The sequence below is a fragment of the Nyctibius grandis genome, chromosome 26, assembly GCF_013368605.1.
Source record: "Nyctibius grandis isolate bNycGra1 chromosome 26, bNycGra1.pri, whole genome shotgun sequence".
Taxonomy (NCBI): domain Eukaryota; kingdom Metazoa; phylum Chordata; class Aves; order Nyctibiiformes; family Nyctibiidae; genus Nyctibius; species Nyctibius grandis.
The window spans coordinates 2039373-2052452 of NC_090683.1; the positions used below are offsets into that span (position 1 = coordinate 2039373).

The window sequence follows — 13080 nt, forward strand, 5'->3', positions numbered from 1 at the left end:
CACAGACGACAGTGTGTCGGGGCCCGGTAGGGCTGTCGTGAGAGTAGTGGGGTTCCCAGTTGCCGTCCATGTGCCACAGCCTGGCAGGGCTGTCGCAACAGGAGAGAGGGTCCCTGGGGCTGGTGGGGTGCGTGGCCTGGTAGGACTATCGCAATAGGAGCAGAGTCCCCGAGGCCAGCCCTGGCTGGACTGTCACGACAGCAGTAGGGTCCCTGTGCACCCAGGGGTGCCCCTGTCCCCACAGGCCTCAGGTCCCCGCCGGGGGGTCCCCGCGCCCCCTGCCCGCGCTCCGGGGGGTGGCGGGGCCGGGATGGAGGCGGACGGAGCCCTCGACTTCGCGGTGCTGGAGCGGGAGCTGCGGGCGGCCGTGGCGGCCGACGAGAGGCGGGAGAGGGAGAACGCGGCCAAGCTGCGGGCCCTGCGCCAGCGCGTCCCCTCCTACGAGGAGTTCAGGTCCGACGGGGGATGCCGGGGGTGGGGGTGGATTGGGGGCTTCCCTACCCCAAAGGGCTCAGTCAACGCCGTCACCGAAGCTCTGCTGGGTGCCGGGTGCTCCTGCCACGGGGCCGACCCAGTCCCGGGTGGGTTTTGGGCTGTTTTGGAGCTCTTTTGGGACTTCGGTTTTGGGAGCCCTTAGAGACAAGGTCACCAGCGGGTGTTGAGCTCAGACCTCGCTCTGAGAGGGGCTTGCACCGGTCATAGAATCCCAGAGTGGTTTGGGTTGGAAGGGACCTTAAAGATCATCTAGTTCCAACCCCCTGCCATGGGCAGGGACAGCTTCCACCAGACCAGGTTGCTCCAAGCCCCATCCAACCTGGCCTTGAACACTTCATCTGGGCTTTTTGCTCCAGGTGACCGTGACCATGGCTTGACAGGGCAGCAAACACACCTTCGGGGTTCCCAAAAAGGCCACAGCCCCGTGGCACAGAGCGCCTGTGGGAGAGAAACCCACCCTTGTTTAAGATTTGCCCCCCATAAAAGGTTGACGTGTGTGGGGTAAGATCTCAGATGTTCCTGCCAGGAATGGCTGGCTCCAGGGCAGGTGCCCATGGTGGCCAAGCTGTGGACGAGCGGTGGGATGGCTCGCTGTCCCCTCCCTGCGTGCTGTCCTCTCACCCTGTTCCCAGGCACAGCACCCACCCTCACGCCCTGCCAGCCTGCCCTGCCTCCTTTTCCTCCCAGCACACCCCATGCCGTGGTGGTGCTGCAGAAGAAGAGGGTGATGCGTGTCCCCATGCACCCCACCCAGCGTATTCGTGCTCCCAAACCCGTCGCTGCTTTGTCCAAGGTGGTTTGGGAGCAGGTTTGTGGCCTGGGGATGGCAAGGATGCTCTGCAGAGGCAGCGCAGGGCACTCCCAAAGCCGACCAACGTCCTGGATCCACCTTGGGGAAGTCCCCACCCTTTGACATCCACAAACAGATCTATAGAATCCTCGAATCACAGAATCATTTTGGTTGGGAAGGGCCTTTAAGCTCATCGAGTCCAACCATTAACCCAGCACTGCCAAGCCCACCACTAACCCATGGCCCTCAGCACCACATCTCCACGGCTTTTAAATCCCCCCAGGGATGGGGACTCCACCACTGCCCTGGGCAGCCTGTTCCAGTGCTTGACAACCCTTTTGGGGAAGACATTGTCCCTGATCTCCAATCTAAACCTCCCCTGGCACAACTTGAGGCCGTTTCCTCTCGTCCCATCACTTGTTACTTGGGAGAAGAGACCGACCCCCCCCTCGCTACACCCTCCTTTCAGGCAGTTGTAGAGAGCGAGAAGGTCTCCCCTCAGCCTCCTTTTCTCCAGGCTAAACACCCCCAGGTCCCTCAGCCGCTCCTCATCACACTTGTGCTCCAGACCCTTCACCAGCTTCATTGCCCTTCTCTGGACTCACTCCAGCACCTCAAGGTCTTTCTTGTCGTGAGGGGCCCAAAACTATAGGTGGAGAATTCAGGACTGGAGCAAATTCCATTCACGGCCTCATACCCACCATCGTGCCATCTGATCCCTGAAAGGCAGGAAAATGCCCCAACTTTCTCACCAGCTCCATAAAAGGATTCCCGAGTGATTTTAAGCTGTTTTATCCATGTATTGGTAACAGTAGAAGTCATCTGAGGGAGGTAATGGAGCAGCTTCTCTCTGTGGGTGCAGCATTCTAGAGCACAAGTCTGATGAGGAGCGGCTGAGGGAACTGAGGGTGTTGAACCTCATGACATTCACACAGGCCCACTCCTCCAGCCTCTCCAGATCCCTCTGGATGATACACACGCCCCAAACTCAGAAATTGCCTCAGAGAAGAAGCTCGAAGCCTCAGAGTATTTGATCTTGCCAAGTATCCCATCCCCTTCTTGTTGCCTGCAGGAACCTCGTGCTGGCATCACACCTGAGGCCCCTCGAGAAAAAGGACAAGATGGGCAAGAGGAGGAACGTGCTGTGGAACCCCTGTGCAGCCCACGCCAAGGCCCCGCAAGCCATCAACGTGGAGATACCCCAGGTGAGGAAAACGCTTTCTGTGACTTCACCCACATCTGAAAATTACTCCAGAAGAATTTGGGGATGATTTCAAAGTGCGAGAGTTTATTCAGAAATATCTCTATGTGTGATCAAGCCCTCAAAGTCCCTGAGAACGGAGGTGTTTAGACAACCACAGGGCTCAGTCTTGGCTCCTACTTCATGTCTGATAAGCTCTTGCACCGGCTGCTGCAAGAAGAGTCTGCTCCAGCCCTGTGGGGATCTAAGCCCAGCTGCATCGCGTCAGACCAGAGCTCCCAATCCCCTGCCCCTGCTGGTGGCCAGTAACGATTCTTGGGGCAGGGAGCCCTCCCCTGCCTGCGCTCCTCCAGCTGGCTGCAGTTGAGAGACCGAGAGCCAGGCTCGTGCGTTGGGATCGTCACGTTCAATGGCCACAGCCCGTGGGTCTGTGAGCGCAGCCGGTTCCTTGTCACCCGTGGGTTATTGTGCCCAGTGTGGAGAAGCGCTGGTTTGTCTCAAACCTGCTGCCTGGTGAGTTCCCTGGATGCTCCTGAGTTCTTTGGTTGTGGGAAACGGTGACTAAACGTTTTCTACCCCGCTCATTTGTGATTGGGGTGACATCTGTCCTGCCCCCTCCAGTGGACTCTGTCCACGCTGGAGACTCCTAGTCACCGGACGTGTAGCCAGGGTTCTTTCCCATGCATGTTCGTCATGGATTTTTTTTGACACTGGATTTAATTTCCCATTTATTATGAGATCCTTTTGCAACTCTTCCAGGCAGCTTCGTGTTTGCTTGGACTGAGCAATGATCTCCCCAGAGCAAATTCTGTTCTAATCCCGTTAGTGCTCGGGCTCTGATCTCCAGGGCTTCTCCGTTTTGTGTTTAGACACAGCCTGGAGTTGCTGTGCCTTGTTCTCGCTATCTGTGTATAAAAGCCTGAACATTTTAATCCTCCTTCAATCTGTGCATCAGTTTAGTCAGCGGTGATGAGTTCAGCAGCTCAATTACATGTTGTATAAAACAGGATTTCCTTTTATCTGGAGATGCCACATTGAGCTTGGCTCTCTTAGCGCAAGCTCTGTGCCGCAGACCCGGGCGAATGCAGTACGTTACGAGACGCTGTGTTAGAGCCATCTGTGTATTTTCTGAGTTTTACAGCTCATATCTTTTCTCGCCTCACACCTTTGATTTGCCTTATGGTGCTTGAGATGGAGCAGAGGTTTTCACTGAGCTACCGTGGCCTCCAGGAGATCCCTTCCTGAGCAGTGATGGTGGATCCAGACCAGGCAGAGGGTCTGGTTCTGGTTAGGGCTGGGGTTACTCCACTGCTGGTCTGTGTTCATCCACACTGAGTTTTCCTGTCTCATCCTTAGGGCTTGGAGGTTCTGACCTACAAGGAACGGCTGAGGGAGCTGGGGGTGTTTAGCCTGGAGAAGAGGAGGCTCAGAGGTGACCTTAGTGCAGTCTACAACTACCTGAAGGGAGGTTGTAGTAGAGTGGGAGTCGGCCTCTTCTCCCAGGCAACCAGCGATAGGACAAGAGGACACAGCCTCAAGCTTCGCCAGGGGAGGTTCAGGTTGGACATTAGGAAGCATTTCTTCTCAGCAAGGGTCATTAGACACTGGAAGGGGCTGCCCAGGGAGATGGTGGAGTCACCATCTCTGGATGTGTTTAAGAAAAGCCTGGACATGGCACTTAGTGCCCTGGTCTAGTTGACATGGTGGTGTCAGGGCAATGGTTGGACTCGATGATCCCAGAGGGCTCTGCCAACATGATTGATTGATTGATTGATAAATTGATCCATTCTTCCATTATTTTCCCCTGAAGTTCTCTGGTTTCTCTGGGGCTTGAGGTACCTGGGATTTCTTTGTCTTTATGTTTTGCCACCTCACAGGCATAAAGCAGCCCTTTGTGCTATCAAATCCTGTATTAAAACCATCTCAGCCATCCACAGGTTGATTTTTTGGGGGGGTGGGATAAAAATCTTCAAGTAGGAACAAAACAAAAGGAACGGGGTAACTATTTTTTCCTACAGGAACTGGATCAGCTGCCTGGAACCTCTGCGGAATTTTACAGAGATTGGCGCAGATGCTTAAAAAGCGGAAAAGAAAAATACCGGTTTTTGCTTGAACTCGGAGGCAAGGCCTTGGGCAGAATCTTTGAGGCTGACTTGGGCTTTGGCCTCCTGGGTGAATTCCTTACGGTGCTGGCAGAGTACGTCTGTCATGAAGACAGAGCTGCCATCCTTCAGATCTTACAGAGCCTTTCGGGCACCAAGCGCTTCGGGTTAAACGTGGATCTTCTGAGCGAGGCAGAGAAGGAGAGCAGCAGGAGTTTGTTTAAGAAGCTGCAGAGCATGAGCAGGGATTATTGGACCGGTGGCCATGCCAGTGGCCCGGCCGGCTGCGAAGCAGAGGGGGAAGCCCACGTCATGAACACCAGCCTGCAAAAGGAAGCCGAGGAAGAAAAGATAGTGATGGAGCTGATGAGATGTTACCAGGTCAACTGAGGGAGCAGAAGCACCGGTCGTGCAGAAACAAGAGTGCAAAAGAGGCTCAAAGCTTGACTTTGGCATCGCTGTGTGAGACGCCTACATTAGATACATACTTCTAGAGTGTTGCTATACATTTCTCTGTACCTGGGAGCCACCCAGAGCAATAGTTGTGCACAAATAAAGGTTAGTTACTGCGAGGACTGTGCTGTGATCTCTGGGGCAGGGTGTCCTCACAGAACAGCTCTGTGAGAATCTCTTAGATGAGAACAAAATAAAACTGGGCTGGTATTTTGGAAGGAGAAACCAAACCCCAAATAGTCCCTTCCCCTTTTTATCTCTGTCCGTTGTCACTCAGGCGATTTAAGAAATGTAGTCAGTGACAGTTCATGTTTAACCATGCGACCACTGAAGTTAGAATGGGCTGATGGAGGTGGAAGTGCTGTGCAAGGTGGTGTATCTGGGACTATCCAACCAGCTCTTTCATTGTTATTTTAACTCAAACAGCAGGACATGGGGTAAACCTCAGAGATCCTGTCACCTCATGGTCTTGTGATCTTGGACACTATCTGATTTGCTGAAATTCCACATAAACTGAAATTCAGAAGGAACTGACAGACATCAGTCCAAGAAGGAGACTCTCCAGAGCTGCCTAACACTGTGTCTAAATTGAGTTGCGCGTCTGTTTTGGCTGCAGACCGGAGAGGCCCTCACGTGGCACAGCTCAGCACCTACCCACCAAGCTGTCTTGCAGTTCTGGTCTGGGAGGATCCTCAAGCATCTCCCAAGTGTGCTGAGGAGCCCAATGTATGTTACAGTGCTCCAAATCACAGAATCACAGAATCACAGAATGTCAGGGATTGGAAGGGACCTCGAAAGATCATCTAGTCCAATCCCCCTGCCGGAGCAGGATTACCTAGACCATATCACACAGGAACGCGTCCAGGCGGGTTTTGAATGTCTCCAGAGAAGGAGACTCCACAGCCTCTCTGGGCAGCCTGTGCCAGTGTTCAGTCACCCTCACCGTAAAGAAGTTTTTCCTCATATTTATGTGGAACCTCCTGTGTTCCAGCTTGCACCCATTGCCCCTTGTCCTGTCAAGGGATGTCACTGAGAAGAGCCTGGCTCCATCCTCATGACACTTCCTCTTTACATATTTATAAACATTAATGAGGTCACCCCTCAGTCTCCTCTTCTCCAAGCTAAAGAGACCCAGCTCCCTCAGCCTCTCCTCATAAGGGAGATGTTCTACTCCCTTAATCATCTTCGTGGCTCTGCGCTGGACTCTCTCTAGCAGTTCCCTGTCCTTCTTGAACTGAGGGGCCCAGAACTGGACACAATATTCCAGATGCGGCCTCACCAGGGCAGAGTAGAGGGGGAGGAGAACCTCTCTTGACCTGCTAACCACACCCCTTCTAATACACCCCAGGATGCCATTGGCCTTCTTGGCCACAAGGGCACACTGCTGGCTCATGGTCATCCTGTTGTCCACTAGGACCCCCAGGTCCCTTTCCCCTACGCTGCTCTCCAACAGGTCTGCCCCCAACTTGTACTGGTACATGGGGTTGTTCTTGCCCAGATGCAGGACTCTACACTTGCCCTTGTTATATTTCATTAAATTTCTCCCCGCCCAACTCTCCAGCCTGTCCAGGTCTCTCTGAATGGCTGCGCAGCCTTCTGGCGCGTCAGCCACTCCTCCCAGTTTGGTGTCATCAGCGAACTTGCTGACAGTGCACTCTATTCCCTCATCCAAGTCATTAATGAATATATTGAATAGAACTGGTCCCAGTACCGACCCTTGAGGGACTCCGCTAGACACAGGCCTCCAACTGGACTCAGTCCCATTGACCACCACTCTCTGGCTTCTTTCCTTCAGCCAGTTCACAATCCACCTCACTACCTGATCATCCAGACCACACTTCCTCAGTTTAGCTGCGAGGATGCTGTGGGAGACCATGTCAAACGCTTTACTGAAATCGAGATAGACCACATCCACAGCTTTACCATCATCTATCCACCGGGTTACGTCCTCATAAAAGGCTATCAAGTTGGTTAAGCATGACTTCCCCTTGGTGAAGCCATGCTGAGTGCCCCTAATGATCCCCCTATCCTTGATGTGCCTAGAGACAGCACCAAGGACAAGTTGTTCCATCACCTTTCCGGGGATGGAGGTGAGGCTGACCGGTCTATAGTTACCCGGGGCCTCCTTCCTGCCCTTTTTGAAGACTGGAGTGACATTCGCTTTCCTCCAGTCCTCAGGCACCTCTCCTGTTGCCCACGACTTAGCAAAGATGATGGAGAGTGGCCTAGCAATGACTTCCGCCAGCTGCCTCAGCACCCGCGGGTGCATCCCATCAGGGCCCATGGATTTATGGACATCCAGATTGCTTAATTGGTCCCTGACCCAGCCCTCATCAACCAAGACAGATTCCTCCTCTATCCTGACTTCTTCTGAGGCCGCAGGGGTCCAAGGCTCCTCAGGACAGCCTCCAGCAGTATAGACAGAGGCAAAGAAGGCATTCAGTAACTCCGCCTTCTTTTTATCCTCTGTCTCCAGGGCCCCCACCTCATTCATCAGTGGGCCTACATTGCCTCTAGTGTTGGCTTTACCTGCAATGTATTTGAAGAAGCCCTTTCTGTTGTCCTTGACCTCTCTTGCAAGGTTTAATTCCAAGGAGGCCTTAGCTTTCCTAGTTGCCTCCCTACATCCTCTGACAACAGACTTATATTCCTCCCAAGTGGCCAGCCCCTCCTTCCATCATCTGTACACCCTTTTCTTCCACTTGAGTTTGCCCAGCAGTTCCCTGTTTAACCATGCAGGTCTCCTGGTACCCTTCCTTGACTTCCTACCTGCTGGGATGCTCTGATCTTGAGCTCCGGGGAGACCTCATAGCAGCCTTCCAGTGCCTGAAGGGGCTACAGGAAAGCTGGAGAGGGGCTTTTGACAAGGGCATGGAGTGACAGGATGAGGGGGAACAGTGTTAAACTGAAAGAGGGGAGATTGAGTTGAGTTGTTAGGAAGAAATTCTTTGCCGTGAGGGTGGTGAGACACTGGCCCAGGTTGCCCAGAGTAGCTGTGGCTGCCCCCTCCCTGGCAGTGTTGAAGGCCAGGTTGGATGGGGCTTGGAGCAACCTGGTCTAGTGGAAGGTGTCCCTGTCCATTGGTAGGGGGGTTGGAACTGGATGATCTTTAAGGTCCCTTCCAACCCACACCATTGTATGATTCTATGAATCCCTTGAATTCAGCTCAAAAACAACTGTCAGGTCCGTTTTGTTGCAAACCCCAGCTAGAGGAGCAAGAGGTAGAGTCACCCTGGCAGGCTATAACCATCCGTCTCCCACCTTCTCTGTAGAAACCACTGGGCACCTAATTGATTCCTCTCTGAGGCCTGGCACTTGAATGTTGGGCTTTGTGGCACCTATCTTGGGGACATCTGTGTCCCTGCAATCTGTTGTGGGTGCCATTCCTCTTCTCTTTGTGTAACCCTTGCAAACCTGAGGACTAGCAGAAAGCTGCCAGCTGAAGTCTTAAACAAAACAAGATCCTGGAGTTTCCCAAGGTCAGGATAGAGGGTGTTGAGGCAGGAATAGCTCCGGCATGACAGTTACAGCTCTGGTGGGAACAGCCGCAGTGCTTTCAGCAGTCCCGAGGCTCAGGGCTTGCGCTGGCATCCTACGTCAAGGATGGGAGCAGCCTGCTGCATCCCCATCGCTTGGGAAAGGGCAAAATCCCCGTGGTTTGGTGAGAAGACTTAGGAGAAACGCAGTAGAGGAGAGATTGTGTGAACTTTTATGGGAGGATGGGCTGTTAGATCAGCTGGGATCAGTTTCCCCATCCATCAGTTCATGGTCTGAGCTGAGCATCTGCTCAAGAAGTGCCAAAAGCTGAGCTGAAGGTCTGGCCAGAGTCAGTGGGGAGCCAATAGCTCACCTTCACCGTAGGAGAGATGCATTCAAGGCCTTCAGGGCTGGTTCCAGCACCAGCCCAGGCAAGGGTGATCTGAACAAAAACCCTCACTTGATCACGCAGAGAGGGGGAGTCTCAAACACAGGAGGGGCTTCAGCACACAAACCCTTGGAAAGCCAACAGGGAGGATGCAGAAGTCTAAATACCGTGTTTGAAACCTCTTCTGGGCTACAGAGGTCAGCTGCCACCAGAGGAGGGTCTTCTCTGCATTCACTGTGCTCAGAGGGATCAGAGAAATAAATAACATTTACTGCACGTGAGTGTTTCAAGAAGACATTGGTGGTTCCCTTGACCCCACCACGCTTTCCAGCGCTGCGTCTCCCCTCTGCGGCTGTGCTGCACGAGCGACCCGCCTGCTCGTTGCCAGGGCACCGCTCGTTGCCAGGCGCACGTGTAACAGTGCTCTAGAGCAGCTGCACTAGGGGAGAGGTTCTAGAGTCCGTGTCCCGGGGAGCAGCCTGCCCCGCAGCAGGACGGAGAGCGCTTCCCTGCAGGTGGTTGGCTGGGACGGGGTATTTCAGCCGCTGTTTGATCCCTGCTGTCAGCCACGGGCGCTGCGGGCGGGGGGGGCGTTTGCAAACCCCACCTTTGGCGAGCGAGCTGGTGTGTGTGTGTTGGCCCTGCCTGGTGCTGGCACTGCTAGCCACACACGCAGGGTCCTGCTGTCCCCACTGAGGACACGGTGGCTGGGTTGGTTCTGCTGACTGCAGAGACTGCCTGGCATGATGGATAAGAGGCTGCTGGGAGCTGCCATTCTCCTCTGCCTGGTAGGTGTTCTCCAGGCTTTTGCGACTGAAGAGAAAGAAGATGTGTTCAAGACGATGGCTTGTTCCGCCTTCCTGTTGTACGACAACGTTGCTTACATGGCTGACATGACCTTCGAGCTCCCTTGCCGTTGCAAGCCTAAAGAGGTCTCTTCTGTCGTCTGGTACTTCCAAAAGAACATGGGCAGGCACGAAACCACAGTCCTGACGGACTTCGCCGGCACAGTGGTTGTCGACTCGGGCCATATCCAGCTGGGCAGCAACATACTGAAGCGTTTCAGTATCCGGATGTTCAGTCTCATCGTCTTCCGAGCCCAGGTGATGGACTCGGGCCACTACATGTGTGGGAGTAAGAAAGGGGACTTCTTTTATGGCTACGACGTGGACATACAGCCCACCAATCGCATCAGGGTGGCTTTTGTGGACAGAGGCCAGCCCGTCCAGGACGACTTCACGGGGAAGCACTTCAGCCTCTTCACCACCTTCTGGGACTGGACCACATGCGACCGCTGTGGGGTGCCGGGCGAGCAGCGGCGGATCGGGCTCTGCTACGTGCAGAGCGCCCAGCTGAACCCTCGCTATCGCACTGCCGTGCCCAACGTCACATCCTGCGGCTCGAGGGCTGTCCCTTCTCATTTCCGGCGCCCCGTCCGCCTCCGGAGACCCGAGGTGGCCATCCGAAGCTGCCTGACCCCTTGCCCAAAGAAGGAGGCCCCCAAGGAAGAAGCGCAGGCCATCGCCAATGTCATTTCCAAGCTGGGCGAGAAGTCCTGGCAGCCCCGTGTCCCCGTGCAGTTTCACAATCAGTACACTGGAAGTGACCTGGTCATCGCATGCCCGGGAGCCCGGCCCGAGCACGCCGTGGGCTGGGACAAGGACTCCGTCCAGCTCTACCGTTCCCGCTACCTCATCGGTGTCAACAAGACCATGCGGGTCTTCATCGACCATGGAAACCACCTGCACATCCGGAGGATCCAGGTCAGCGATAGAGGCACCTACTTCTGCTGGCAGGAGGGCAAGATGGTGGCCGGCTTGAGGGTCAGCGTGACCTACCGGCTCCAGCGTGGGCGGAAGCTCAATGATCCTGAGACGATCTACGCCGTCAAGGTCATCGGCATGAGCTACACCATCATCAGCATCATGTTCATCGTCATCCACGTGTGCCGCTGCTGCTATCGGGCGTTGAGGGGCCCTGCCGCGATGTAGCATCTCCACCACGGCCCCGACAGCTCGCTCTTACACCTTGGATCATTCTTGTTAGAAATTTCTAATATTCTGAATGGGTCGAGAGCACGATGGTGAGGACCGATGCAGAAAACTCCGCGAGCTGCAGATTGATGCACCTTGGTAGGGACGGGCGAGGATTTCACAGCACCACGATTTGTTCCTGGCCTTGCTGCTGGCTTGCAGTAGGGTTTTAAGCTCAATATAGTCCTTTTCAAAAGAATACTTGGAGTTGTTGCAGGTTTTTCTGGCCAAGCTCTACAGAGTTTTCAAACTACATCCATGATTTATTAGAGCTGGTTTTCTAAGAGGCTGCTAAAAAGATCCACCAAACTATTTAAATCCAATTAATCTTGGCTTTTCTTACCTTTTTGGGTTTTTTACTTCTTTTCAGTGCTGAGAACTTTGAGTGCCAACGTTTCAAAACATTCAATGTTCCTTTGAGCTCCTTAGCTGGAGCAAACTCATTTTTTTTAAATTGTGGTTTCAACATTTTTCATTGGTGAAGGGAAAAAAGCCATTTCCAAACGGATCTGGTGGATTTCTTCAGAAATTTCTCTGGTTTGGGTTTTTTTTTAAATTTACCTGACTCAGCACAGACTTGTGAGTTGATATTTATGCATGACAAATGATGTCCTCCAAAGAGGACGGCATCTCTGCAGGGTTTGGGTGGCCACTCGCTCGCTCCTCGGCGTAGAGCAGGACTGCCTCCCGGGGCTCATCTCCGCTACTTTCCTCAAGGACGTGGCTTGGGGATTTCAACTTTCCCAAGAGAAATCCCACTGTCCAGGAGGGCAGCACTGAGGGTCCCAGCAATGCTCAGGCACTTGACCCATGTAGGGGGTCTGGAGAAAAGGAGGCTGAGGGGAGACCTTCTCGCTCTCTACAACTGCTTGAAGGGAGGGTGTAGCGAGGGGGGGTCGGTCTCTTCTCCCAGGGAACAAGTGATGGGACAAGAGGAAACGGCCTCAAGTTGTGCCAGGGGAGGTTTAGGTTGGAGATCAGGGACAATGTCTTCCCCAAAAGGGTTGTCAAGCACTGGCACAGGCTGCCCAGGGCAGTGGTGGAGTTCCCAGCCCTGGGGGGATTTAAAAGCCATGGAGATGTGGTGCTGAGGGCCATGGGTTAGTGGTGGCCTTGGCAGTGCTGGGTTAACGGTTGGACTCGATGATCTTAAAGGTCCTTTCCAACCAAAACCATTCCATGATTCTGTGATTCTAGATGATTCTATATGATGTGCAGGATCTCAAATCCACCATCAGTCCTGACCACTGCAGCTGATCCCAGGAGCTTCCCTGGGTTTGTGTGGGGAAGGAGCTGGGTGTGGGGCTGAAGACCCCCAGGCAGATCCCTGCGTCCCCTCCCTCCCTCCTGGGATGAGGATCTCTCCCACCCCACTGCCTGACTGCCAGCTGCAGGGGGGTTATTCCTGCACCCACCTCCCCTGCGTTGCAGCCCTGTACGTGTGTTGGCCCATGAAGCACTGGCCATGCCCTGGGGTACAGCGCTGAGCTTGCACCCCCCAGAGACCTGGCGCTCGGTTTGTGCTCCCAAAGAGCCTCGCTGCCCCGGCGAATCCCCAGTAACCCCCGGCGCTGGCTGTGGAGAGGCGATTGCGGGCACGACCATGGAGGAACAGCGCTTGCGTTAGTTTTATTTCTCATCTCAAGCTGCCACGAGCGTTCGTTAGTGCATTAATTCAGTAGTGACGTGGGCTGCAAAGCTCCAGCCGGAGGCTGCTCAGAGGGGACTGAGCCCCCCCGGGCCACCCACATCCCAAACCTGGGCAGCACCCGGGTCTCCTGTAACATCTCCTGCCCCAGATAAGGTGCTTCTGGAGTCGGTAGCTGCAAAGCATGCTCAGCACCTGAGCTAGGGGACAAGGGGGGTGGCATCTGAGTGGCATCCCGTGTGCTCATCCCAAAGGGCTTATGGGGTATCAGAAGTGCTGCTGGGTCGTTGCTCCTACGTTAGGTGGCATCAGGGCAGGCTTTGCTCATGGTCAGTAGCTAAATCAAAGGTGGGGACAGGGGCTGCGGGTGAGCACCAGGCTGGGTGATGGCGCTGGGGGGGCTGGTGGCATGTGCTGGTCCGGGGGGGCACGGGAGGACTGATGGGGGAACAGGGCCACGTGGAGCCCAGGGACAAGGGATTTCTTCCAACCC

The 13080-nt window shown here is 54.5% G+C and overlaps 2 protein-coding genes across 2 annotated transcripts; both read left to right on the plus strand.

Annotated features, from left to right (window-relative positions):
- Window positions 1-310: 310 nt before the first annotated feature.
- Window positions 311-4978, plus strand: CCDC103 (coiled-coil domain containing 103). The gene is made up of 3 exons (XM_068418928.1): window positions 311-453; window positions 2358-2490; window positions 4505-4978. The coding sequence occupies exons 1-3, from the start codon at window positions 311-313 to the stop codon at window positions 4976-4978; spliced, it is 750 nt and encodes a 249-aa protein (XP_068275029.1).
- Window positions 4979-9652: 4674 nt separating this feature from the next.
- On the plus strand, window positions 9653-10897 carry FAM187A (family with sequence similarity 187 member A). Its single transcript, XM_068419027.1, has one exon. It carries the CDS (start codon window positions 9653-9655, stop codon window positions 10895-10897), a length of 1245 nt encoding a protein of 414 aa, XP_068275128.1.
- Window positions 10898-13080: the final 2183 nt, after the last annotated feature.